Source organism: Procambarus clarkii, chromosome 16 (assembly GCF_040958095.1).
Source record: "Procambarus clarkii isolate CNS0578487 chromosome 16, FALCON_Pclarkii_2.0, whole genome shotgun sequence".
In the NCBI taxonomy this organism is placed as follows: domain Eukaryota; kingdom Metazoa; phylum Arthropoda; class Malacostraca; order Decapoda; family Cambaridae; genus Procambarus; species Procambarus clarkii.
The window spans coordinates 40,643,229-40,670,728 of record NC_091165.1 but is presented as its reverse complement, the minus strand read 5'-3'; the positions used below and the strand labels follow the sequence as shown (position 1 = coordinate 40,670,728).

At 45.7% G+C, this 27,500-nt stretch overlaps 2 protein-coding genes across 2 annotated transcripts in view; one reads left to right on the top strand and one right to left on the bottom strand.

The window, feature by feature from the left end:
* Positions 1 to 27,500, bottom strand: part of 5-HT2B (5-hydroxytryptamine receptor 2B) — a 434,870-nt gene that overhangs the window by 346,728 nt on the left and 60,642 nt on the right. The gene's annotated exons all lie outside the window — the stretch shown is intronic.
* Positions 20,238 to 22,607, top strand: LOC138365367 (calphotin-like). Its single transcript, XM_069325675.1, has one exon. The coding sequence runs from the start codon at positions 20,238 to 20,240 to the stop codon at positions 22,605 to 22,607; it is 2,370 nt and encodes a 789-aa protein (XP_069181776.1).

The window sequence follows — 27,500 nt, the reverse complement described above, 5'->3', positions numbered from 1 at the left end:
CATAGTTTTTTCTTAAACTGTTGTGCATTATTGTAACTTAAAACTGTGTCAAGTTTGTACATACCAGTACTAACATTGAGAAGATTTGGACATTGACTAATTAGGACAGACTCATTTAAATTCCGTTCCACAAAGCCATTGCAATTGGTAATGCTTTTCGCCCCATCCAAATTAATAGTGTGACCACACAAACTTGTGTGTAGATACAAAGCGTTAGACGTTTGAGCAGATCTTATATTATTATGTATTTACGTATGTAGGTTAGCTTAGCATTTTAAAATCACCGAATCACCTTCTGTGGTTGATTGTTCAATAAACCCTTGAACTATATGTTTAACACATCTCTAACCCTGTCCATGGAGGACAGAAGAAAAAGTATATATGCTGGTTAGCATTGTAAATGTCTGGCCACATTTGTGGTACAAAATAATAATAAAAAAAAACTATAAGCATGTTGGGACATACGTAATTGTAATTGTCTCTGTGGATTTTCCGCAGAGTGTATATATATATATACACATATGTACATATATATATATATATATATATATATATATATATATATATATATATATATATATATATATATATATATATATATATATATATATATATATATATGCGGAAAATCCACAGAGAAATATGAAATGAGGTGAACGTTTCGGCTTTGTTAAAGCCTTTGTCAACACCAGACTGACTGAAGAGTTTCGAACCAAACAGACACGAGGATACCTGTACAAAACAGACAGACAGACAGACAGACAGACAGACAGACAGAGAGAGAGAGAGAGAGAGAGAGAGAGAGAGAGAGAGAGAGAGAGAGAGAGAGGTGTTGACAAAGGCTTTAACAAAGCCGAAACGTTCACCTCATTTCATATTTCTCTGTGGATTTTCCGCATAAAATGATCAGTGTTTTGTGATCGTCAATTGCATATATATATATATATATATATATATATATATATATATATATATATATATATATATATATATATATATATATATATATATATATATATATATATATATATATATAGTAAAGCATACTAGTTATGCCAGCTACTGGAAGGTAGTTGTGCTTTCTGGGTTCGAGTCCCACTGGTGGGTGTTGTCCAAAGATTGTTTATCTTCACTTGTGGTTTATGCAAGTATAGGCTTATAAGCTGGACACGAGTTCTCTCACATTGACAGTGGCTTGACGAAAATTGCAGACTGACCCCTCACTCATCTGGTGCCTTCGGGAGGTAGAGATGTTTGAGATATATATATCTCGAACTATCTACTTCTTTTGTAAGGTCTGATGGCGTAGTGGGTTAAAGCATACTAGTTATGCCAGCTACTGGAAGGTAGTTGTGCTTTCTGGGTTCGAGTCCCACTGGTGGGTGTTGTCCAAAGATTGTTTATCTTCACTTGTGGTTTATGCAAGTATAGGCTTATATATATATATATATATATATATATATATATATATATATATATATATATATATATATATATATATATATATATATATTGGTGTATACTGTCAGCAGGTTTTCTTTCAAACATGTTTCATTGAATATGACCGCATATTCTGTATTTATTATTTTCTGGTTTAGGGCTTCTATCCCTCTAACTATTTTCTTAGCATCAGGGCTTAATTGAAATAGGAGTTCTCCAAAACTCATTTTCGTACTTTTAAGGTGAAGAAAAGAAGTGATTTACTATAGAGTGTATTACACTTATTTGTATAATTTGCACGACGTTTCGAACCTCCATGGTTCATTCATGGTTTGCCATCTTCAATCTGGTGCCCCTAGGAATCACATGAGACAAGCCCATGACATTACTCTAACAAGAGAAATGTTGAACAAGAATACTTGCATAATAGACAAAACCCAAGATTCAAGAAGATTACAAATTCTTGAGGCAATTCACATAAGAATAGAGCGACCTACCATGAACACCCAAATCACGGAACTATTTACTCTACCCACCATGAGAGTAAGGACAAGACAAGAACATATCGATGCCAACACAGAAGACAATGTCCAACATAACAGGCCAATTACACTGGATTAATCTTTGTGTTTAGATAGGAGATGCCTCGTATGGGCCAATAAGCCTTCTGCAGCCCCTATGTTTATCCCTTATGTATCCCCCCATGTTTTCGCCTTAATTGTATTATCACCTGACCTAATGCGGGTATAAAATCAACTAGTATTGTAAGATCTGTTCACTTGAGAATGAACCATGGAGGTTCGAAACGTCGTGCAAATTATACAAATAAGTGTAATACACTCTATAGTAAATCACTTCTTTTCTTCACCTTAAAAGTACGAAAATGAGTTTTGGAGAACTCCTATTTCAATTAAGCCCTGATGCTAAGAAAATAGTTAGAGGGATAGAAGCCCTAAACCAGAAAATAATAAATACAGAATATGCGGTCATATTCAATGAAATATATATATATATATATATATATATATATATATATATATATATATATATATATATATATATATATATATATATATATATATATATATATATATATATATATATATATATATTAATAATTTAAAAGCCTTCGGGGAAATTTGAGATAGAATGCGGTCACCAGATCATCGATTTAGATCCTGACAAAAGACTTGGCGGGGGATGGGAGGGTGAGAGGGGAGGGAAGGGAAGGGAGGGAAGAGTAATGGAAGGGGAAGAAGGAGGGAGGAAGAGGGGAAAGGGGGAAGCACCGCGCCTGGCAAGAGTCGATATGACTGAATCCAAGGACAGGAAGTGGAAATGAGGCGCCCTAGCGGAGCACAATACACCGGAGGACAACACACCGGAGGACAATACACCGGAGGACAGCACACCGGAGGACAACACACTTGGAGGACAACACACCGGAGGACAACACACCGGAGGACAACACACTTGGAGGACAACACACCGGAGGACAACACACCGGAGGACAACACACTTGGAGGACAACACACCGGAGGACAACACACCGGAGGACAACACACCGGAGGACAACACACTTGGAGGACAACACACCGGAGGACAACACACCGGAGGACAACACACTTGGAGGACAACACACTGGAGGACAACACACCGGAGGACAACACACCGGAGGACAACACACTTGGAGGACAACACACTGGAGGACAACACACCGGAGGACAACACACTTGGAGGACAACACACCGGAGGACAACACACTTGGAGGACAACACACCGGAGGACAACACACCGGAGGACAACACACTTGGAGGACAACACACCGGAGGACAACACACCGGAGGACAACACACTTGGAGGACAACACACCGGAGGACAACACACTTGGAGGACAACACACTTGGAGGACAACACACCGGAGGACAACACACCGGAGGACAACACACTTGGAGGACAACACACTGGAGGACAACACACCGGAGGACAACACACCGGAGGACAACACACTTGGAGGACAACACACCGGAGGACAACACACTTGGAGGACAACACACCGGAGGACAACACACTGGAGGACAACACACCGGAGGACAACACACTGGAGGACAACACACCGGAGGACAACACACTGGAGGACAACACACCGGAGGACAACACACTTGGAGGACAACACACCGGAGGACAACACACCGGAGGACAACACACCGGAGGACAACACACTTGGAGGACAACACACTGGAGGACAACACACCGGAGGACAACACACCGGAGGACAACACACTTGGAGGACAACACACCGGAGGACAACACACTTGGAGGACAACACACCGGAGGACAACATACTGGAGGACAACACACCGGAGGACAACACACTGGAGGACAACACACCGGAGGACAACACACTTGGAGGACAACACACTGGAGGACAACACACTGGAGGACAACACACTGGAGGACAACACACTGGAGGACAACACACTGGAGGACAACACACTGGAGGACAACACACCGGAGGACAACACACTGGAGGACAACACACCGGAGGACAACACACCGGAGGACAACACACCGGAGGACAACACACTGGAGGACAATATACTGGAAGACAATAGAGAAGAGGACAACAAAAGGGGAGGACAACAGAGAGGAGGACAACAAAGGGGAGGACAACAGAGAGGAGGACAACAGAGAGGAGGATAACAGAGAGGAGGTTAACAGAGGGAAGGACAACAAAGGGGAGGACAACAGAGGGGAGGACAACAGAGGGGAGGACAACAGAGAGGAGGAAAATAGAGAGGAGGACAACAAAGGGGAGGATAACAGAGAGGAAGACAACAGAGGGGAGGACAACAGAGAGGAGGACAACAGAGAGGAGGACAACACAGGGGAGGACAACAGAGAGGATGACAACAGAGAGGAGGACAACAGAGGGGAGGACAACAGAGGGGAGGACAACAGAGAGGAGGAAAATAGAGAGGAGGACAACAAAGGGGAGGATAACAGAGAGGAAGACAACAGAGGGGAGGACAACAGAGAGGAGGACAACAGAGAGGAGGACAACACAGGAGAGGACAACAGAGAAGAGGACAACACAGGGGGAGAGGGAATGGAAGGAATGACAATAATATTCTAAGTAAAGCTGCACGAGAAGGAAGACAAGAAAGATTAACTGAACCGCTTGATCTTCTGACCATTTTCCTCACCCTTTCCTCTCCACTTTCACTCCCCTTTCCTCACCTTTTCCTCTCCCTTTCCTTGTCACCCGTCCTGGACCCTTCTCACTTTCTTCCTCCTCCCAATTTTTCCAACTCCTTGAACATTAATAAAAGTATCTGTGTGTTCCCTTTTGGCCCAACGTCCAGAAATAGACTGTTGCAGTCGACAAAATTCACTTCATGTTTCATTAACATTGACGAAGGCACGGAAGAAGCCAAACCCAAGCTTTCATTGGCCTAGTTTTTTAATTATAGGCGCGTAATTAGGCCTATGATAGCGAATATTATGGATTAGGATAACTTGTTAGGCATTGGAGAGGTTACGTTCCTTAGCTACTGTTCCGTCTCTGTGACGTGCTACTTAGAGAAATTGAACTAGAAAGAACTTTTGTAGGAACAAAAGTCTATTTTAGTGTGTTAGACCAATCAGCTTTAGACCCAAGTTACGCGTCTCTGATTGGCCAATGAGCAGTTGTTTCCGACTCCTGATTGGCCTGTGAGTAGCTTTTACCTTTCCGACTGTGTTGGCTGTGTTCTGATCTGTCCCTGAGCGCCCTGCCTTCTGACTCGCTCCTCACTGAAGCCCACTCTGGCGTGATTGGCTTCTCTGGGATGTTCTGAGTGATGCAAAACATATTAGACCACACACTGTACAGAGTCTCTTGATTGGTCCATATGAGGTGTTACCTGTCTTCTGATTGGCCTTCGTGTAGTGTTGTCTGCCTCTTCATTGGTCCTCTCACACGTGGGCGTCCAGGGTTCGAGTCTCCAAGAGCCCAGGTGGATGGAGTCTCAAACGATCACAGGTGTTTGTGGGGAGATAAGAGGCTGGTGACATATAGTGAACAGGTACTAGGTACAGTGAACGACCAGGGCTGGTCGTTCACTGTACCTGGGAGCCTGGGCTGGTCGTTCACTGTACCTGGGAGCCAGGGCTGGTCGTTCACTGTACCTGGGAGCCAGGGCTGGTCGTTCACTGTACCTGGGAGCCAGGGCTGGTCGTTCACTGTACCTGGAGCCAGGGCTGGTCGTTCACTGTACCTAGGAGCCAGGACTGGTCGTTCACTGTAACTAGGAGCCAAGGCTGGTCGTTCACTGTACCTGGGAGCCAGGGCTGGTCGTTCACTGTACCTGGGAGCCAGGGCTGGTCGTTCACTGTACCTAGGAGCCAGGGCTGGTCGTTCACTGTACCTAGGAGCCAGGACTGGTCGTTCACTGTACCTAGGAGCCAAGGCTGGTCGTTCACTGTACCTAGGAACCAGGGCTGGTCGTTCACTGTACCTAGAAGCCAGGGCTGGTCGTTCACTGTACCTAGGAGCCAGAACTGGTCGTTCACTGTACCTAGGAGCCAGGGCTGGTCGTTCACTGTACCTAGGAGCCAGGGCTGGTCGTTCACTGTACCTGGGAGCCAGGGCTGGTCGTTCACTGTACCTAGGAGCCAGGACTGGTCGTTCACTGTACCTAGGAGCCAAGGCTGGTCGTTCACTGTACCTGGGAGCCAGGGCTGGTCGTTCACTGTACCTGGGAGCCAGGGCTGGTCGTTCACTGTACCTGGGAGCCAGGGCTGGTCGTTCACTGTACCTGGGAGCCAGGGCTGGTCGTTCACTATACCTAGGAACAACAACAAGTCGTTGACCATTGCCAATGTTCCCTTGCCGACGACACCTCACTTACGACCACTCAATTACGACCTAACACTAACGACCCAACACACTGCCATTATTGTAACAAATTAAATAATTAGGATAATAATTTATTAAATAATTGTGATTTTAATAACAAAATATTTAAAAAATTCCACCACAGTGCTGAATGTACACAAATACTCACTAATATATGCGTTGTACAGGACTCTGCACCTCTTCTCTACCCCCCTACACACTACACAGGACCCTGCACCTCTTCTCTACCCCCCTACACGCTACACAGGACCCTGCACCTCTTCTCTACCCCCCTACACACTACACAGGACCCTGCACCTCTTCTCTACCTCCCTACACACTACACAGGACCCTGCACCTCTTCTCTACCCCCCTACACGCTACACAGGACCCTGCACCTCTTCTCTACCCCCCTACACACTACACAGGACCCTGCACCTCTTCTCTACCCCCCTACACGCTACACAGGACCCTGCACCTCTTCTCTACCCTCCTACACACTACACAGGACCCTGCACCTCTTCTCTACTCCCTACACGCTACACACTACACAGGACCCTGCACCTCTTCTCTACTCCCCTACACGCTACACAGGACCCTGCACCTCTTCTCTATCCCCCTACACGCTACACAGGACCCTGCACCACTTCTCTACCCCCCTACACGCTACACAGGATCCTGCACCTCTTCTCTACCCCCCTACACACTACACAGGACCCTGCACCTCTTCTCTACTCCCCTACACGCTACACAGGACCCTGCACCTCTTCTCTACCCCCCTACACACTACACAGGACCCTGCACCTCTTCTCTACTCCCCTACACGCTACACAGGACCCTGCACCTCTTCTCTACCCCCCTACACACTACACAGGACCCTGCACCTCTTCTCTACTCCCCTACACACTACACAGGACCCTGCACCTCTTCTCTATCCCCCTACACACTACACAGGACCCTGCACCTCTTCTCTACTCCCCTACACGCTACACAGGACCCTGCACCTCTTCTCTACCCCCCTACACACTACACAGGACCCTGCACCTCTTCTCTACTCCCCTACACGCTACACAGGACCCTGCACCTCTTCTCTACCCCCCTACACACTACACAGGACCCTGCACCTCTTCTCTACTCCCCTACACACTACACAGGACCCTGCACCTCTTCTCTATCCCCCTACACACTACACAGGACCCTGCACCTCTTCTCTACTCCCCTACACGCTACACAGGACCCTGCACCTCTTCTCTACCCCCCTACACACTACACAGGACCCTGCACCTCTTCTCTACCCCCCTACACACTACACAGGACCCTGCACCTCTTCTCTACTCCCCTACACGCTACACAGGACCCTGCACCTCTTCTCTATCCCCCTACACACTACACAGGACCCTGCACCTCTTCTCTACTCCCCTACACACTACACAGGACCCTGCACCTCTTCTCTACCCCCCTACACGCTACACAGGACCCTGCACCTCTTCTCTACCCCCCTACACACTACACAGGACCCTGCACCTCTTCTCTATCCCGCTACACACTACACAGGACCCTGCACCTCTTCTCTACTCCCCTACACGCTACACAGTACCCTGCACCTCTTCTCTACCCCCCTACACGCTACACAGGACCCTGCACCTCTTCTCTACCCCCCTACACGCTACACAGGACCCTACACCTCTTCTCTACCCCTTTACACGCTACACAGGATCCTGCACCTCTTCTCTACCCCTTTACACGCTACACAGGACCCTACACCTCTTCTCTACCCCTTTACACGCTACACAGGACCCTGCATCTCTTCTCTACCCCCCTACACGCTACACAGGACCCTGCACCTCTTCTCTACCCCCCTACACGCTACACAGGACTCTGCACCTCTTCTCTACCCCCCCTACACGCTACACAGGACCCTGCACCTCTTCTCTACCCACCTACACGCTACACAGGACCCTGCACCTCTTCTCTACCCCCCCTACACGCTACACAGGACCCTACACCTCTTCTCTACCCCCCTACACGCTACACAGGACCCTGCACCTCTTCTCTACCCCCCCTACACGCTACACAGGACCCTGCACCTCTTCTCTACCCCCCTACACGCTACACAGGACCCTGCACCTCTTCTCTACCCCCCTACACACTACACAGGACCCTGCACCTCTTCTCTACTCCCTACACGCTACACACTACACAGGACCCTGCACCTCTTCTCTACCCCCCCTACACGCTACACAGGACCCTGCACCTCTTCTCTACCCCCCTACACACTACACAGGACCCTGCACCTCTTCTCTACCCCCCTACACGCTACACAGGACCCTGCACCTCTTCTCTACTCCCCTACACGCTACACAGGACCCTGCACCTCTTCTCTACCCCCCCTACACGCTACACAGGACCCTGCACCTCTTCTCTATCCCCCTACACACTACACAGGACCCTGCACCTCTTCTCTATCCCCCTACACACTACACAGGACCCTGCACCTCTTCTCTACTCCCCTACACGCTACACAGGACCCTGCACCTCTTCTCTTTCCCCCTACACGCTACACAGGACCCTGCACCTCTTCTCTACCCCCCCTACACACTACACAGGACCCTGCACCTCTTCTCTATCCCCCTACACACTACACAGGACCCTGCACCTCTTCTCTATCCCCCTACACACTACACAGGACCCTGCACCTCTTCTCTACTCCCCTACACGCTACACAGGACCCTGCACCTCTTCTCTATCCCCCTACACACTACACAGGACCCTGCACCTCTTCTCTATCCCCCTACACGCTACACAGGACCCTGCACCTCTTCTCTATCCCCCTACACACTACACAGGACCCTGCACCTCTTCTCTATCCCCCTACACACTACACAGGACCCTGCACCTCTTCTCTACTCCCCTACACACTACACAGGACCCTGCACCTCTTCTCTATCCCCCTACACACTACACAGGACCCTGCACCTCTTCTCTATCCCCCAACACACTACACAGGACCCTGCACCTCTTCTCTATCCCCCAACACACTACACAGGACCCTGCACCTCTTCTCTACCCCCCCTACACGCTACACAGGACCCTGCACCTCTTCTCTACCCCCCCTACACGCTACACAGGACCCTGCACCTCTTCTCTTTCCCCCTACACGCTACACAGGACCCTGCACCTCTTCTCTACCCCCCCTACACGCTACACAGGACCCTGCACCTCTTCTCTACCCCCCTACACGCTACACAGGACCCTGCACCTCTTCTCTACCCCCCTACACACTACACAGGACCCTGCACCTCTTCTCTACCCCCCTACACGCTACACAGGACCCTGCACCTCTTCTCTTTCCCCCTACACGCTACACAGGACCCTGCACCTCTTCTCTACCCCCCCTACACGCTACACAGGACCCTGCACCTCTTCTCTACCCCCCTACACGCTACACAGGACCCTGCACCTCTTCTCTACCCCCTACACACTACACAGGACCCTGCACCTCTTCTCTACCCCCCTATACACTACACAGGACCCTGCACCTCTTCTCTACTCCCCTACACGCTACACAGGACCCTGCACCTCTTCTCTACCCCCCTACACACTACACAGGACCCTGCACCTCTTCTCTACTCCCCTACACGCTACACAGGACCCTGCACCTCTTCTCTACCCCCCTATACACTACACAGGACCCTGCACCTCTTCTCTACTCCCCTACACGCTACACAGGACCCTGCACCTCTTCTCTACCCCCCTACACACTACACAGGACCCTGCACCTCTTCTCTACTCCCCTACACGCTACACAGGACCCTGCACCTCTTCACTATCCCCCTACACACTACACAGGACCCTGCACCTCTTCTCTACTCCCCTACACGCTACACAGGACCCTGCACCTCTTCTCTACCCCCTACACGCTACACAGGACCCTGCACCTCTTCTCTATCCCTCAACACACTACACAGGACCCTGCACCTCTTCTCTATCCCCCTACACACTACACAGGACCCTGCACCTCTTCTCTACTCCCCTACACGCTACACAGGACCCTGCACCTCTTCTCTTTCCCCCTACACGCTACACAGGACCGTGCACCTCTTCTCTACCCCCCTACACGCTACACAGGACCCTGCACCTCTTCTCTACCCCCTACACGCTACACAGGACCCTACACCTCTTCTCTACCCCTTTACACGCTACACAGGACCCTACACCTCTTCTCTACCCCTTTACACGCTACACAGGACCCTACACCTCTTCTCTACCCCTTTACACGCTACACACGACCCTACACCTCTTCTCTACCCCTTTACACGCTACACAGGACCCTACACCTCTTCTCTACCTCCCTACGCGCTACACAGGACCCTGCACCTCTTCTCTACCTCCCTACACGCAACACAGGACCCTGCACCTCTTCTCTACCTCCCTACACGCTACACAGGACCCTGCACCTCTTCTCTACCCCCCTACACGCTACACAGGACCCTACACCTCTTCTCTACCCCTTTACACGCTACACAGGACCCTGCACCTCTTCTCTACCTCCCTACACGCAACACAGGACCCTGCACCTCTTCTCTACCCTCCTACACACTACACAGGACCCTACACCTCTTCCCTACCCCCTACACGCTACACAGGACCCTGCACCTCTTCTCTACCCACCTACACGCTACACAGGACCCTGCACCTCTTCTCTACCCCCCCTACACGCTACACAGGACCCTGCACCTCTTCTCTACCCCCTACACGCTACACAGGACCCTACACCTCTTCTCTACCCCTTTACACGCTACACAGGACCCTACACCTCTTCTCTACCCCTTTACACGCTACACAGGACCCTACACCTCTTCTCTACCCCTTTACACGCTACACAGGACCCTACACCTCTTCTCTACCCCTTTACACGCTACACAGGACCCTACACCTCTTCTCTACCTCCCTACACGCTACACAGGACCCTGCACCTCTTCTCTACCTCCCTACACGCAACACAGGACCCTGCACCTCTTCTCTACCTCCCTACACGCTACACAGGACCCTGCACCTCTTCTCTACCCCCCCTACACGCTACACTGGACCCTACACCTCTTCTCTACCCCTTTACACGCTACACAGGACCCTGCACCTCTTCTCTACCTCCCTACACGCAACACAGGACCCTGCACTTCTTCTCTACCCTCCTACACACTACACAGGACCCTACACCTCTTCCCTACCCCCCTACACGCAACACAGGACCCTGCACCTCTTCTCTACCCTCCTACACACTACACAGGACCCTACACCTCTTCCCTACCCCCCTACACGCTACACAGGACCCTGCACCTCTTCTCTACCCCCCTACACACTACACAGGACCCTGCACCTCTTCTCTACTCCCCTACACACTACACAGGACCCTGCACCTCTTCTCTACCTCCCTACACGCTACACAGGACTCTGCACCTCTTCTGTACACCCCCTACACGCTACACAGGACCCTGCACCTCTTCTCTACCTCCCTACACGCTACACAGGATCCTTCACCTCTTCTCTACCTCCCTACACACTACACAGGACCCTGCACCTCTTCTCTACCTCCCTACACGCTACACAGGACCCTTCACCTCTTCTCTACCTCCCTACACGCTACACAGGACTCTGCACCTCTTCTGTACACCCCCTACACGCTACACAGGACCCTGCACCTCTTCTCTACCCCCCTACACGCTACACAGGACCCTGCACCTCTTCTCTACCCCCCTACACGCTACACAGGACCCTACACCTCTTCTCTACCCCCCTACACGCTACACAGGACCCTGCACCTCTTCTCTACACCCTTCACTACTCCACTAGTGGGCACCCATCCCAGCATACTACAAATTACAGTTTATTCACCGGTGTATAATTACAAAAATATTGTAGATACGGTTGTTTACCGTACGATAAAAAAAAATCCCAGATAAGTCTTTTTATTTTAGAATAAAATCGCATAAAAGACTTCTCATCAACGCTATTTTGGCCGGTCGCTATTGAGGCCGAAAAGCATCAATGGGAAAAAAATCTTACATGGAAGATTAATTTTCTTCGTGGAAAAGAACAAGGTCCAAATTTTTCGCTGTGTAACTTTAATTTTTGCAGCGTCTTCACTGTGCTCATTGTTACTCCCGGGCTTCCCGAGGTTCTCCCAGAACCCAGGTTCGAATCCCGCAGAACCTGGAGTATGAATCTTCACGACTAACGTAATTTTATTCAGTGCGGAGACAGACAAATAGACAGACAGAGAGACAGTCAGATAGACAGACAGAAAGACAGAGCGACAGTCAGGTCGACAGAGAGAGAGACAGAGTGAGAGTCAGATAGACAGACAGAGAGACCGACCGACAGTCAGATAGACAGACAAAGAGGCAGAGCGACAGTCAGATGGACAGACAGAGCGACAGTCAGATGGACAGACAGAGCGACAGTCAGATAGACAGACAGAGAGACAGTCAGATAGACAGACAGAGCAACAGTCAGATAGACAGACAGAGCAACAGTCAGAGAGACAGACAGAGCAACAGTCAGATAGAAAGACAGCAACAGTCAGATAGACAGACAGATAGACCGAGCAGCAAGCCCAATTCTGCATTATTTACCGTATTTATATCAAGCAAATATTGGATCACAAAGCCAGGGGCGATCCCTTTGTCGAGCGGAGCTTCGCCTGACGCTGGCCAGGCTTCATGTAATTGCTGGTAACACTGAACCAAAACTATTTATGAAAATGTTAGAGTGAGGAGAGGATCCTCCAGTTGTTAAACATATATATATATAAATATATATATATGTATGTATATTTTCAAAACACATGCACACTTGTATAAACATACACACTACACAATTGGACACAATATGACACCTGTGCATGCATACAAATACACACATTTTTACACACTTACACCTGCAGAGACATACACAAACTCTGCAGTATGTAACAATCTCCTATCGCCCTACCTCCCTTATTCTCGCTCTCTCTCTCTCTCTCTCTCTCTCTCTCTCTCTCTCTCTCTCTCTCTCTCTCTCTCTCTCTCTCTCTCTCTCTCTCTCTCTCTCTCTCTCTCTCTCTCTCTCTCTCTCTCTCTCTCTCTCTCTCTCTCTCTCTCTCTCTCTCTCTCTCTCTCTCTCTCTCTCTCTCTCTCTCTCTCTCTCTCTCTCTCTCTCTCTCTCTCTCTCTCTCTCTCTCTCTCTCTCTCTCTCTCTCTCTCTCTCTCTCTCTCTCTCTCTCTCTCTCTCTCTCTCTCTCTCTCTCTCTCTCTCTCTCTCTCTCTCTCTCTCTCTCTCTCTCTCTCTCTCTCTCTCTCTCTCTCTCTCTCTCTCTCACACACACAGTTTCCTCTTCCCCCCTCCCCCATCTTCACCTCCCACACGCAGTCACCTCAACTAATCACCTCTTAATTTCCACTTAGTTTCCAGGTAATTGCGCTAAACCCCCAAAACTCTTTCTCCAAGAGTCGCGAGGTATGGTTCTTTTACCTCTGTTTTTTCCCAGAACGGCTTCACTCTCACACACACGCACGCACGCGCACTCACGCTCACACACACATAGACACTCACACACACACATACACACATGTACACACATACACATATACATATATACACACACACACACACATACCCACATACACACACACACACACACACACACACACACACACACACACACACACACACACACACACATACAGTAACAGTATGAACAGTACTGTTACGTACTGTTCGTAATACGAACAGTAACAAGTGGAGTACCACAAGGATCGGTGCTGGGACCAATTCTATTTCTAGTATATGTTAACGACATGTTTACAGGAGTAGAGTCCTACATGTCGATGTTTGCGGATGACGCAAAGTTGATGAGAAGAGTTGTAACAGATGAGGAATGCAGGATCCTCCAAGAAGACCTGAACAGGTTGCAGAGATGGTCAGAAAAATGGCTACTGAAGTTCAACACGAGCAAATGTAAAGTTATGGAAATGGGACTAGGAGATAGGAGACCAAAGAGACAGTACACAATGAAGGGGAACAGCCTACCTGTGACGACGCGCGAAAGAGACCTGGGTGTGGACGTAACACCTAATCTATCTCCTGAGGCACATATAAATAGGATAACGACAGCAGCGTACTCTACACTGGCAAAAGTTAGAACATCATTCAGAAACCTAAGTAAGGAGGCATTTAGGGTGAGGCCAGTCATAGAGTATGCCGCCTCATCATGGAGTCCCCATCTGAAGAAGCATATAAAGAAACTGAGAAATGTTCAGAGGTTTGCAACGAGACTCGTCCCAGAGCTACGAGGGATGGGGTATGAGGAGCGCCTGAGGGAACTGTGCCTTACGGCACTAGAAAGAAGAAGGGAGAGGGGGCACATGATAGGAACGTATAAAATACTCAGAGGGATTGACAGAGTGGACATAGACGAAATGTTCACACGGAATAGTAACAGAACGAGGGGACATGGGTGGAAACTGGAAACTCAGATGAGTCACAGAGATGTTAGAAAGTTTTCTTTTAGCGTGAGAGTAGTGGGAAAATGGAATGCACTTGGGGAACAGGTTGTGGAAGCAAATACTATTCATAATTTTAAAACGAGATATGATAGGGAAATGGGACAGGAGTCATTGCTGTAAACAACAGATGACTCGAAAGGCGGGATCCAAGAGTCAATGCTCGATCCTGCAGACACAAATAGGTGAGTACAAATAGGTGAGTACACACACACACAGTGTGACCGGGTAAACAAGGATAAACTATTCAACACTGGAGGGACGCGAACAAGGGGACACAGGTGGAAACTGAGTACCCACATGTGCCACAGAGACGTTAGAAAGAACTTTTTCCGTGTCAGAGTAGTTAACAATTCAATGCATTAGGCAGTGATGTGGTGGAGGCTGACTCTATACACAGTTTCTTATATAAATAAGATAAAAGCCCAGTAGGCTCAGAAACCTGTACCCCAGTTGATTGACAGTTGAGAGGCGGAACGAAAGAGCCCCAGCTCAACCGCAAGCACAACTAGGTGAGTACAACGAGGTGAAACAAGCAGGCAGATAGGTACAGGTGACACGTGAAATTACGAAGACAGAAGCAAAAACTAAAAGCCAGGTAAAATTACCCCATCAGAAAATAATTCGCGAACTGCTACGATCAAAGCCCACCAAACACACATCGAAACTACGACGTTGGTACAACGTTCGAACAAGTTTTAACCCTTCCTAACCAGTTATAACAACCAATATAGCAAGTTGTAACAACGTTCTAATACGTCATAAACACGTTAAGCCAAGATGTAATAACTTTATTACAAGTTGTAACAAGCGGAAAATAGAGACAGTTTCGGTTTGTGTTTCCAGGGAGCCGGAACCTTCCTCTCAGTTACGGGTTCACCATAGCCCGTGCAACTTGGAACTTTGTTCCAGGTAGCGAATCTTTAACAACAACAACATTCTCTCAGAGAAAACATTTTCCATAAGCGCCCGAGTGTTTAAGCACGAGGAAGGATCTCTCTGAGAAGCATCATGTTTCAAAGCAAAACTTATGAAAGTTGCATTACTGAACCAAATCTTCCTTCACGCTGCCTGTAGACTGATAAGATAAAGTTTACATATGATCGTCTTTGTATAAAATGATGGTCATTTGCATAACTGTTCAGGCGAGGATATCGTCAGGACCCAACTGGTGAGCCAAGACTCCCATCATATATAATTATCTTTGGAGACAGGTAGTCAGTGGCTGGGTGTCTCTCTCTCTCTCTCTCTCTCTCTCTCTCTCTCTCTCTCTCTCTCTCTCTCTCTCTCTCTCTCTCTCTCACTCTCTCTCTCTCTCTCTCTCTCTCTCTCTCTCTCTCTCTCTCTCTCTCTCTCTCTCTCTCTCTCTCTCTCTCTCTCTCTCTCTCTCACTCGAGAGAGAGAGAGACAACACACACGTACAGCAGAGAGACAACAGAGAGAGACAATAGAGATAGACAGACAGACAGACAGACAGACAGACAGACAGACAGACAGACAGACAGACAGACAGACAGACAGACAGACAGACAGACAGACAGACAGACAGAGACAGACAGAGAAGCCGAGTTAGGAGAGAAGGTACTGACATTGACAAAATGACACCGTTGCAATATTGGAGCAGCAGTAGGTGTTCTATAAGGAGACAAACCAACCATAGGAGCCCACGTACTCACACTGAGGAAACAAGGGAGGGAATTCTCACTGAAAATGATAACGAGGTATTGGAGGAACTCGACAAAAGATATCAGATGGACGTTACATTAGAACCAGCCTGGAGACCAAGGATGCAAGGCTGAAAGAAACAATGGATGACATTGTTGACACTGAAGAATAGGTGAGAAAACACAAGGATTAACTTGACGTGACAATTTCGGGGGCCCCTGAACTAATCTTACCATGGCTGCTGATGGACGCTTGAAAAATTCTTTGTCATAAGTATCTTAATTTTTTAATAAAATGCTTAAGACAGGAAATCTCCCTGAAAGCTGGTTAAAGGCAAACGTTATCTTGAGGTTATCTTGAGATGATTTCGGGGCTTTTTAGTGTCCCCGCGGCCCGGTCCTCGACCAGGCCTCCACCCCCAGGAAGCAGCCCGTGACAGCTGACTAACTCCTAGGTACCTATTTACTGCTAGGTAACAGGGGCATTCAGGGTGAAAGAAACTTTGCCCATTTGTTTCTGCCTCGTGCGGGAATCGAACCCGCGCCACAGAATTACGAATCCTTCGCGCTATCCACCAGGCTACGAGGCCCCCAAAACGTAGTGTCAATATGTAAAAAAACAGGGGAGATAGAATGAAGGTACTAAATTAGAGATTGGTAATGTCGCTGATAAGTATTTCCTGTAAAGTACTTAAAGTGATAAGTACTTTACTGGGCAAAGTAATGAGCTCGAGAATGATGGTTGATCCGAGGAGGACTTAGAAGGGGAAACTCGTGCCCGATAACTTGGTTAAGTTCTATGACAGTCTTACTAAAATATGACAGGCAATGGAAGACTGGATTGACAGTATTTTCCAAGGCTGTCATAAAGCATTTGATACTGATCATCATGACTGTTGCTCAAGATGGAGGACCAGGCTGCGAAAGCGCTGAACTGAACAAGAGAGTACCTGAACGACAGAAGTCAGAGACTCACAATCAGAGACGAGGTTTCAAGCTGAAGGAATATAACAAATAGGGTCCCACAAGGCTCGCTCCTGGGACCATTGCTGTCTCTAATGTATATGGAAGATCTTCCCGAGGGAGTGAGCTTAGACACATTAAAATTTGCACATGCCACCCGAACTCTCGAATACTACATCGCATTTTTTTACTTATAAATCTAAAACAAAAAAATATGGACTAACAATTACAGATTCGCAAAATTGACATGCTGTTCGTTTTCTATATTTAGTTCTTCGTTAAGATGACGTTCGGGCTATTTAGGACATCATTCTGGTGACGTTAGGGAGCCGGTCGGCCGAGCGGACAGCACGCTGGACTTGTGATCCTGTGGTCCTGGGTTCGATCTGGCGAGAAACAATGGGCAAAGTTTCTTTCATCCTATGCCCCTGTTACCTAGCAGTAAATAGGTACCTGGGTGTTAGTCAGCTGTCACGGGCTGCTTCCTGGGGGTGGAGGCCTGATCGAGGACCGGGCCGCGGGGACACTAAAAATCCCCGAAATCATCTCAAGATAACCTCAAGATAACGTTGTGAGTGCTGGAGAGGTTGGCTGGCAGATGACACCAAGCTGATGTGGAATGTAACAACAGAAGAATACTGCAGGAAGTTCCAGGAGGACCGAGCTAAACTCCAGGAGTGGTCAAACAAATGGGTGCTGGAATTCAATCCCAACAAGTGTAAGGTAATGAAGATGAGAAAGGGAGAGAGAGGAGACCAAAAGGCATATTCACCATAAGGGAAAGGCAGCTACACGAATCGGAAAGAGGGAAAGATTTGGGAGTGGCTATAGTTCCAAGATATCACCGGAGCCACACACAAACAGGATAACATCAGCAAGGAACGAAACGCTGACAATTATAAGAGCATCGTTTAGAAACATAAATCAGGACTCCTTCAAGGCAATCTACACAACATATGTTAGACCAATACTGGAATATGCAGCACTGGCATGGAATCCGCACCTTGAGAAGCATGAAGCCAAAATTTCAACAGAAGTCCGCAAGATTGGTGCCAGACCTACTAGAGTTAAGCTTCGAGAATAGGCTCGTGGAATTAAATCTCACCTCCCTAAGGGATAGAAGGAACAACGGGGGATATGATTACAACATACAAGATACTGAAGGGAATTGGTAAGAAAGATGATGACAACTTTGTGAATTTGAGAGAAAGTAGGACAAAATAAAATTCTCGTCCCATGTACTATTAAAGTTCTCGTACAACTTACTATTAGAATCCACTTAAAGAACAAGTTGTGGAAGCCACCTCCATCCACAACTTTAAGGCCAGATGCAACAAAGAATTTGAATGTCAAAATAGTTACAAATTGTATTGCAAGATGTCCAACAAGGCTTGCAGACGGTCACTGCTATTGTCTCCTCTGACACAACCACCACCACATCCACCACACCACCACCACCACCACCACAACCACCACCAGCACTCCAATTGTCTCCTCCAATACAATCACCCTTGCGGCACCACTCTCCTTCAAGACAATCACCACCCCCACCAGGGGCTTCCCATGCTCCCCTCCGAGTAACTACGTCGTTGGCCCTCACAGAGGCGATAACTCACCTCTTTGCGTGAAGCAACTCTGTAAGACTGTGCCACAACGATACTTAAGAGTAGTTAAGAGGTCCGATAAGAGATGCGAACATTGCAAACTGCAACATTATGGTGTTTTAAGTGGCGCAGAGTAAGGTTAAGTGGTTGGTCAATGGCACAGTCCTTGACCACAGACAGTGACCACAGACCTTGACCACAGACACTGACCACAGTCCCTGACCACAGACAGTGACAACAGACAGTGACCACAGACCATGACCACAGACCCTGACCACAGACAATGACCACAGACCTTGACCACAGACAGTGACCACAGACCCTGACCACAGACCCTGACCACAGACCTTGACCACAGACAGTGACCACAGACCCTGACCACAGACCCTGACCACAGACCTTGACCACAGACCATGACCACAGACCCTGACCACAGACAATGACCACAGACCTTGACCACAGACAGTGACCACAGACCTTGACCACAGACCCTGACCACAGACCTTGACCACAGACAGTGACCACAGACCTTAACCACAGACCCTGACCATAGACCATGACCACAGACACTGACCGCAGTAAAATAAACCCAATCAAATGAAAATTTTTAAAATCATTCAAGAATCATGAGAATAAGAAAGAAAAAAAATCAGAAACAGCTAAAACACAGAGGAACTTAAAGAAAACATGAATGAACTAGTGAGAGGCAGTGATAAAAATGAAAGAAGATGTGAAAAAGGAAACAGAGAGAGAGAGGAAGAGATATGAACAATGAAAGAAGAGGTATAACTCCTCTGTGAAAGCAAAAACGCAGAGAGGAAGAAAGAAAAGAGAAGAAGAGACGCAGAAGAGGGAAAGAGAGAAAAGGAATGAAGCCATTGCAAAAGCAACACTTGACAGAGGTGACAAACTTCTATTGCAACACAGAAGCAAGTAGAAGAACTCAAGGGTGTAAATCTCCCTAGGAAGAAAACGTGTGAATAAGTTCCATAAGAGAATAGAGACGATGGAACATGAACGGAAAACAGCAAAGAGAGGATAGAATAACAGGGGAGAAGTGAACAAACAGAGAACCAAACAGGGATCTGGGAAGTTAAACCAGATCAAACCTTTTGTTGACATATCAAAATGTTACGAATGAAGCATCATGGCAACAGTGGTGGAAGCTGTACACCCCATCATGGCAACAGTGGTGGAAGCTGTACACCCCATCATGGCAACAGTGGTGGAAGCTGTACACCCCATCATGGCAACAGTGTTGGAAGCTGTACACCCCATCATGGCAACAGTGGCGGAAGCTGTACACCCCATCATGGCAACAGTGGTGGAAGCTGTACGCACCACCATGGCAACAGTGGTGGAAGCTGTACACCCCATCATGGCAACAGTGGCGGAAGCTGTACACCCCATCATGGCAACAGTGGTGGAAGCTGTACACCCCATCATGGCAACAGTGGCGGAAGCTGTACACCCCATCATGGCAACAGTGGTGGAAGCTGTACGCACCACCATGGCAACAGTGGTGGAAGCTGTACACCCCATCATGGCAACAGTGGCGGAAGCTGTACACCCCATCATGGCAACAGTGTTGGAAGCTGTACACCCCATCATGGCAACAGTGGCGGAAGCTGTACACCCCATCATGGCAACAGTGGTGGAAGCTGTACGCACCACCATGGCAACAGTGGTGGAAGCTGTACACCCCATCATGGCAACAGTGTTGGAAGCTGTACACCCCATCATGGCAACAGTGGCGGAAGCTGTACACACCATCATGGCAACAGTGGTGGAAGCTGTACACACCATCATGGCAACAGTGGTGGAAGCTGTACACCCCATCATGGCAACAGTGGTGGAAGCTGTACACACCACCATGGCAACAGTGGTGGAAGCTGTACACCCCATCATGGCAACAGTGGTGGAAGCTGTACACCCCATCATGGCAACAGTGGTGAAAGCTGTACACCCCATCATGGCAACAGTGGTGGAAGCTGTACACCCCATCATGGCAACAGTGGTGGAAGCTGTACACCCCATCATGGCAACAGTGGTGGAAGCTGTACACCCCATCATGGCAACAGTGGCGGAAGCTGTACACCCCATCATGGCAACAGTGTTGGAAGCTGTACACCCCATCATGGCAACAGTGGCGGAAGCTGTACACCCCATCATGGCAACAGTGGTGGAAGCTGTACACCCCATCATGGCAACAGTGGTGGAAGCTGTACACCCCATCATGGCAACAGTGGTGGAAGCTGTACACCCCATCATGGCAACAGTGGCGGAAGCTGTACACCCCATCATGGCAACAGTGGTGGAAGCTGTACACACCATCATGGCAACAGTGGTGGAAGCTGTACACCCCATCATGGCAACAGTGGCGGAAGCTGTACACACCATCATGGCAACAGTGTTGGAAGCTGTACACACCATCATGGCAACAGTGGTGGAAGCTGTACAAACCATCATGGCAACAGTGTTGGAAGCTGTACACCCCATCATGGCAACAGTGGCGGAAGCTGTACACACCATCATGGCAACAGTGGTGGAAGCTGTACACACCACCATGGCAACAGTGTTGGAAGCTGTACTCCCCATCATGGCAACAGTGGCGGAAGCTGTACACCCCATCATGGCAACAGTGGTGGAAGCTGTACACCCCATCATGGCAACAGTGGTGGAAGCTGTACACCCCATCATGGCAACAGTGGTGGAAGCTGTACACCCCATCATGGCAACAGTGGCGGAAGCTGTACACCCCATCATGGCAACAGTGGTGGAAGCTGTACACACCATCATGGCAACAGTGGTGGAAGCTGTACACCCCATCATGGCAACAGTGGCGGAAGCTGTACACACCATCATGGCAACAGTGTTGGAAGCTGTACACACCATCATGGCAACAGTGGTGGAAGCTGTACACACCATCATGGCAACAGTGTTGGAAGCTGTACACCCCATCATGGCAACAGTGGCGGAAGCTGTACACACCATCATGGCAACAGTGGTGGAAGCTGTACACACCACCATGGCAACAGTGTTGGAAGCTGTACTCCCCATCATGGCAACAGTGGCGGAAGCTGTACACACCATCATGGCAACAGTGGTGGAAGCTGTACACACCATCATGGCAACAGTGTTGGAAGCTGTACACACCATCATGGCAACAGTGGTGGAAGCTGTACACACCATCATGGCAACAGTGTTGGAAGCTGTACACCCCATCATGGCAACAGTGGTGGAAGCTGTACACCCCATCATGGCAACAGTGTTGGAAGCTGTACACCCCATCATGGCAACAGTGGTGGAAGCTGTACACCCCATCATGGCAACAGTGGTGGAAGCTGTACACCCCATCATGGCAACAGTGGTGGAAGCTGTACACCCCATCATGGCAACAGTGGTGGAAGCTGTACACACCATCATGGCAACAGTGGCGGAAGCTGTACACCCCATCATGACAACAGTGTTGGAAGATATACTCACTATATCCGAATCATATAAACGGCAGGAGTAAAAGGAGAGATATTAATGCTTATATAATCTACTACATTGTATACAATATACAATATACTGTATACAATATACACCCCGTCACATGGCTCCGGAAGAATGTATATCCCCAACGCACCATAGCCGTGTAGGAGGATAAAATGAAATAAATTTTGAATTTAAGCTGAGATACAGCGAGAGAATTCAAGCGTTTCTGCCAGCTTGATACACAGTGTGTATAACTAGTGAGGTTATATACAGCTTAGGGGTTATAGGGTCTATAATCAGTAAGTCTGAGGTAAAGTGGAAATGTTCGTATTTCTTTATTAATATTATTAAGTAGAAATAGGCAATAAATACTCATGCAGTATTTTGATAAAAATATGATTTAATGATTTATTATATGTCATATATATTATATGTGTCATATATATTATATATGTGTCATATATATTATATATGTGTCATATATTATATATGTGTCATATATATTATATATGTGTCATATATATTATATATGTGTCATATATATTATATATGTGTCATATATATTATATATGTGTCATATATATTATATATGTGTCATATATATTATATATATTATTTATAATGATTTATTATATGTGTGCACTTAATATGTGTCAGCCAAGCAGGTGTTCCCCGAGCACTGAATATGTGTCAGCCAGGTAGAACTCAACTAAGAGAAATTATTAATTTAAAAAAAGTTTTAATTAATAATTTCACATTTAATAGATATAAAAAATCACTAGTGCGTTCTGATAACGTCTTTGAAAATTTTGTAATTGTATTAATAATACAAAATTGCCTTAAAAATTTACGTGTACTGTTCACATATTCATTCTTTAATATAACCTGTAAAATATTTTACAAGAAACTTTTGTCTGGGTTGCAATAACAAACAGCTTACCGTTTTCTTTTTAAAAACTTTTCCGGTGTTTTGAAATGCTAAATTTTTTCCCCTGCTTTTTGAATTGGATAATTAATTGAACTGGAAGTTAAATTGTCATTTGATATACAGTGAAATGCAGTGATATATTTACGGTATATATTTCTTAAATATATTCCATGATATTATTTAATTCACTGACATGACAATGTATACCAGAAACGGATATATATATGTATATATATATATATATATATATATATATATATATATATATATATATGTATATATATATATACATATATATATATATATATATATATATATATATATATATATATATATATATATATATATATATATATATATATATATATATATATATATATATATATATATATATATATATATATATATATATATATATATATATATATGCGGAAAATCCACAGAGAAATATGAAAGGAGGTGAACGTTTCGGCTTTGTTAAAGCCTTTGTCAACACCAGACTGACTAAGGAGAAGGGAGAAGGGGAGGATATATAGGCCGACACCTGACCAACCCATCCCTAGGGTTGGTCAGGTGTAATTAACCAAAAAAGGTATAGCTTAGCTTAGAATGGTCAAAGAGGATTAAGCGGTCAGAGAATAAGGATGAAAGATTAAAGAAAAGCCTCATGAACACACAATATATGAATATACAATTATAATGAGACATTGTAAGCCTCTCTATCAGAGTTGTTTCTTAAACTGTTGTGCAATATTATAACTTAAAAATGGATCAAGTTTGTACATTCCAGTACTAACATTAAGAAGATTTGGACACTGACTGATTAGAGCAGACTCAATCAAATTCCGTTCCACGAAATCCCCACAATTGGTAATGGTTTTTGCCCCATTCTTGTTAATATTGTGATCGCATAAACTCGTATGTAGATACAATGCATTAGACGTTTGGGCAGTTCTTATACTATAAGCATGTTGTGACAACCGCAATTGTAAGGACTTTCCTGTTTGTCCAAGGTACACAGAATCACAATCATTGCAGGGAATCGAATACACACAACCTGCTGTGTCAGGGGAGTTTTTTATTAAATTGGATTTGATCGTACTATTAGTAAACACCAAATTTATATTAAGTTTCTTAAAAATCAGAGACAATTTTTCAAGTCCACTCGCATAAGGTACCACCAATGAGTTAATAATTTTTGGTTTCGCCTTAGGGACGTGATTATAAAACGTACGCTTGGCTTGTACAAACGAGAAATCCAAAAACCTCTTAGGATATTGTAAACTCTTCCCAATTTCATATATTATATATGAAATTGGGAAGAGTTTACAATATCCTAAGTTACACCAAGGAACGCATGTTTGGTTACACCAAGGAACGCATGTTTGGTTACACCAAGGAACGCATGTTTGGTTATACCCAGGAACGTATGTTTGGTTATACCAAGAAACGCATGTTTTGTTATACCAAGGAACGCATGTTTGGTTATACCAAGGAACGCATGTTTGGTTATACCAAGGAACGCATGTTTTGTTATACCAAGGAACGCATATTTGGTTATATCAAGGAACGCATGTTTGGTTATACCAAGGAACGCATGTTTGGTTATATCAAGGAACGCATGTTTGGTTATTCCAAGGAACGCAAGTGTGGTTATATCAAGGAACGCATATGTGGTTATATCAAGGAACGCATGTTTGGTTATAACATGGAACGCATGTTTGGTTATACCAAGGAACGTATGTTTGGTTATACCAAGGAACGCATATATGGTTATATCATGGAAAGCATACGTGGTTATAACAAGGAACGTGTGTTTGGTTATACCATGGAATGCATGTTTGGTTATATCAAGGAACGCATATGTGATTATAACAAGGAACGCATATGTGGTTATATCAAGGAACGCATGAGTGGTTATATCAAGGAACGCATGTTTGGCTATATCAAGGAACGCATATGTGGTTACATCAAGGAATGCATATGTGGTTACATCAAGGAACGCATATGTGGTTATAACAAGGAACGCATATGTGGTTATATCAAGCAACGCATATGTAGTTATAACAAGGAACGCATATGTGGTTATATCAAGAAACGCATATGTGGTTATAACAAGGAACGCATGTTTGGTTATACAAAGGAACGCATGTTTGGTTATACCAAGGAACGCATGTTTGGTTATATTTGGTTCCACTACACATAAGGGGCATAACTGGCCGACCCCTCACAGTGTTCAAAAGAGAACTGGATAAGCACCTCCAAAGGTTACCTGATCAACCAGGCTGTGACCCATACGTCAGGCTGCGAGCAGCCGCGTCCAACAGCCTGGTTGACCAGTCTGGCAACCAGGAGGCCTGGTCGACGACCGGGCCGCGGGGACGCTAAGCCCCGGAAGCACCTCAAGGTAACCTCAAGGTATATCAAGGAACGCATGTGTGGTTATACCAAAGAACTCATGTTTGGTTATACTAAGGAACGCATGTTTGGTTATATCAAGGAACGCATGTTTGGTTATACCAAAGAACTCATGTTTGGTTATACTAAGGAACGCATGTTTGGTTATACTAAGGAACGCATGTTTGGTTATATCAAGGAACGCATGTTTGGTTATACCAAAGAACTCATGTTTGGTTATACTAAGGAACGCATGTTTGGTTATACTAAGGAACGCATGTTTGGTTATACCAAAGAACTCATGTTTGGTTATACTAAGGAACGCATGTTTGGTTATATCAAGGAACGCATGTTTGGTTATACCAAAGAACTCATGTTTGGTTATACCAAAGAACTCATGTTTGGTTATACTAAGGAACGCATGTTTGGTTATACCAAAGAACTCATGTTTGGTTATACTAAGGAACGCATGTTTGGTTATATCAAGGAACGCATGTTTGGTTATACCAAAGAACTCATGTTTGGTTATACTAAGGAACGCATGTTTGGTTATACTAAGGAACGCATGTTTGGTTATATCAAGGAACGCATGTTTGGTTATACCAAAGAACTCATGTTTGGTTATACTAAGGAACGCATGTTTGGTTATACTAAGGAACGCATGTTTGGTTATACCAAAGAACTCATGTTTGGTTAAATAAAAAACGCATATATGGTTATGAAATTCAAATTCGAATGTTTTACTCTTAAATATTTGTATTTTCAGAATTTGGTTAATTTACACATATTTACAGTAAATTATTTACGTATGAAAAAAACATAATAATACGATAACATATAATATTTATAATTATATACAATATACTCCAGATTTACAAGCTTACTTCATCAGTGAATTATAAATAATTATAAATATCAAATTCTGAATCGGTCAAAAATTCCTGTCACAGTTTCTATAAATCATTACAATAACGGGTGAACTAACATATAAGTCCACTACGGGCTCGCCATAGCCCGTGCTACTTGGAACTTTTGTGTTCCGAGTAGCTGAATTTATAACAACAACAACAACAACGGGTGAACTAAAAAGGTGTAAAGAAGTCGAATATTTTTGACTGATGTAGTGGTAGATTATGTGGTTGGCTATGCACAGTATGTATGTATATATATATATATATATATATATATATATATATATATATATATATATATATATATATATATATATATATATATATGTTGTACCTAGTAGCCAGAACGTCGTACTCGGCCTACTATGCAAGGCCCGATTTGCCTAATAAGCCAAGTTTTCATGAATTATTTGTTTTTCGACTACCTAACCAACGTAACCAAACCTAACTTTTTCGGGTACCTAACCTAACCTAACCTATAAAGATAGGTTAGGTTAGGTTAGGTAGGGTTGGTTAGGTTCGGTCATATATCTACGTTAATTTTAACTCCAATAAAACAAAATTACATCATACATAATGAAATGGGTAGCTTTATCATTTCATAAGAAAAAAATTAGAGAAAATATATTAATTCAGGAAAACTTGGCTTATTAGGCAAATTATTAGGCAAATATATATATATATATATATATAT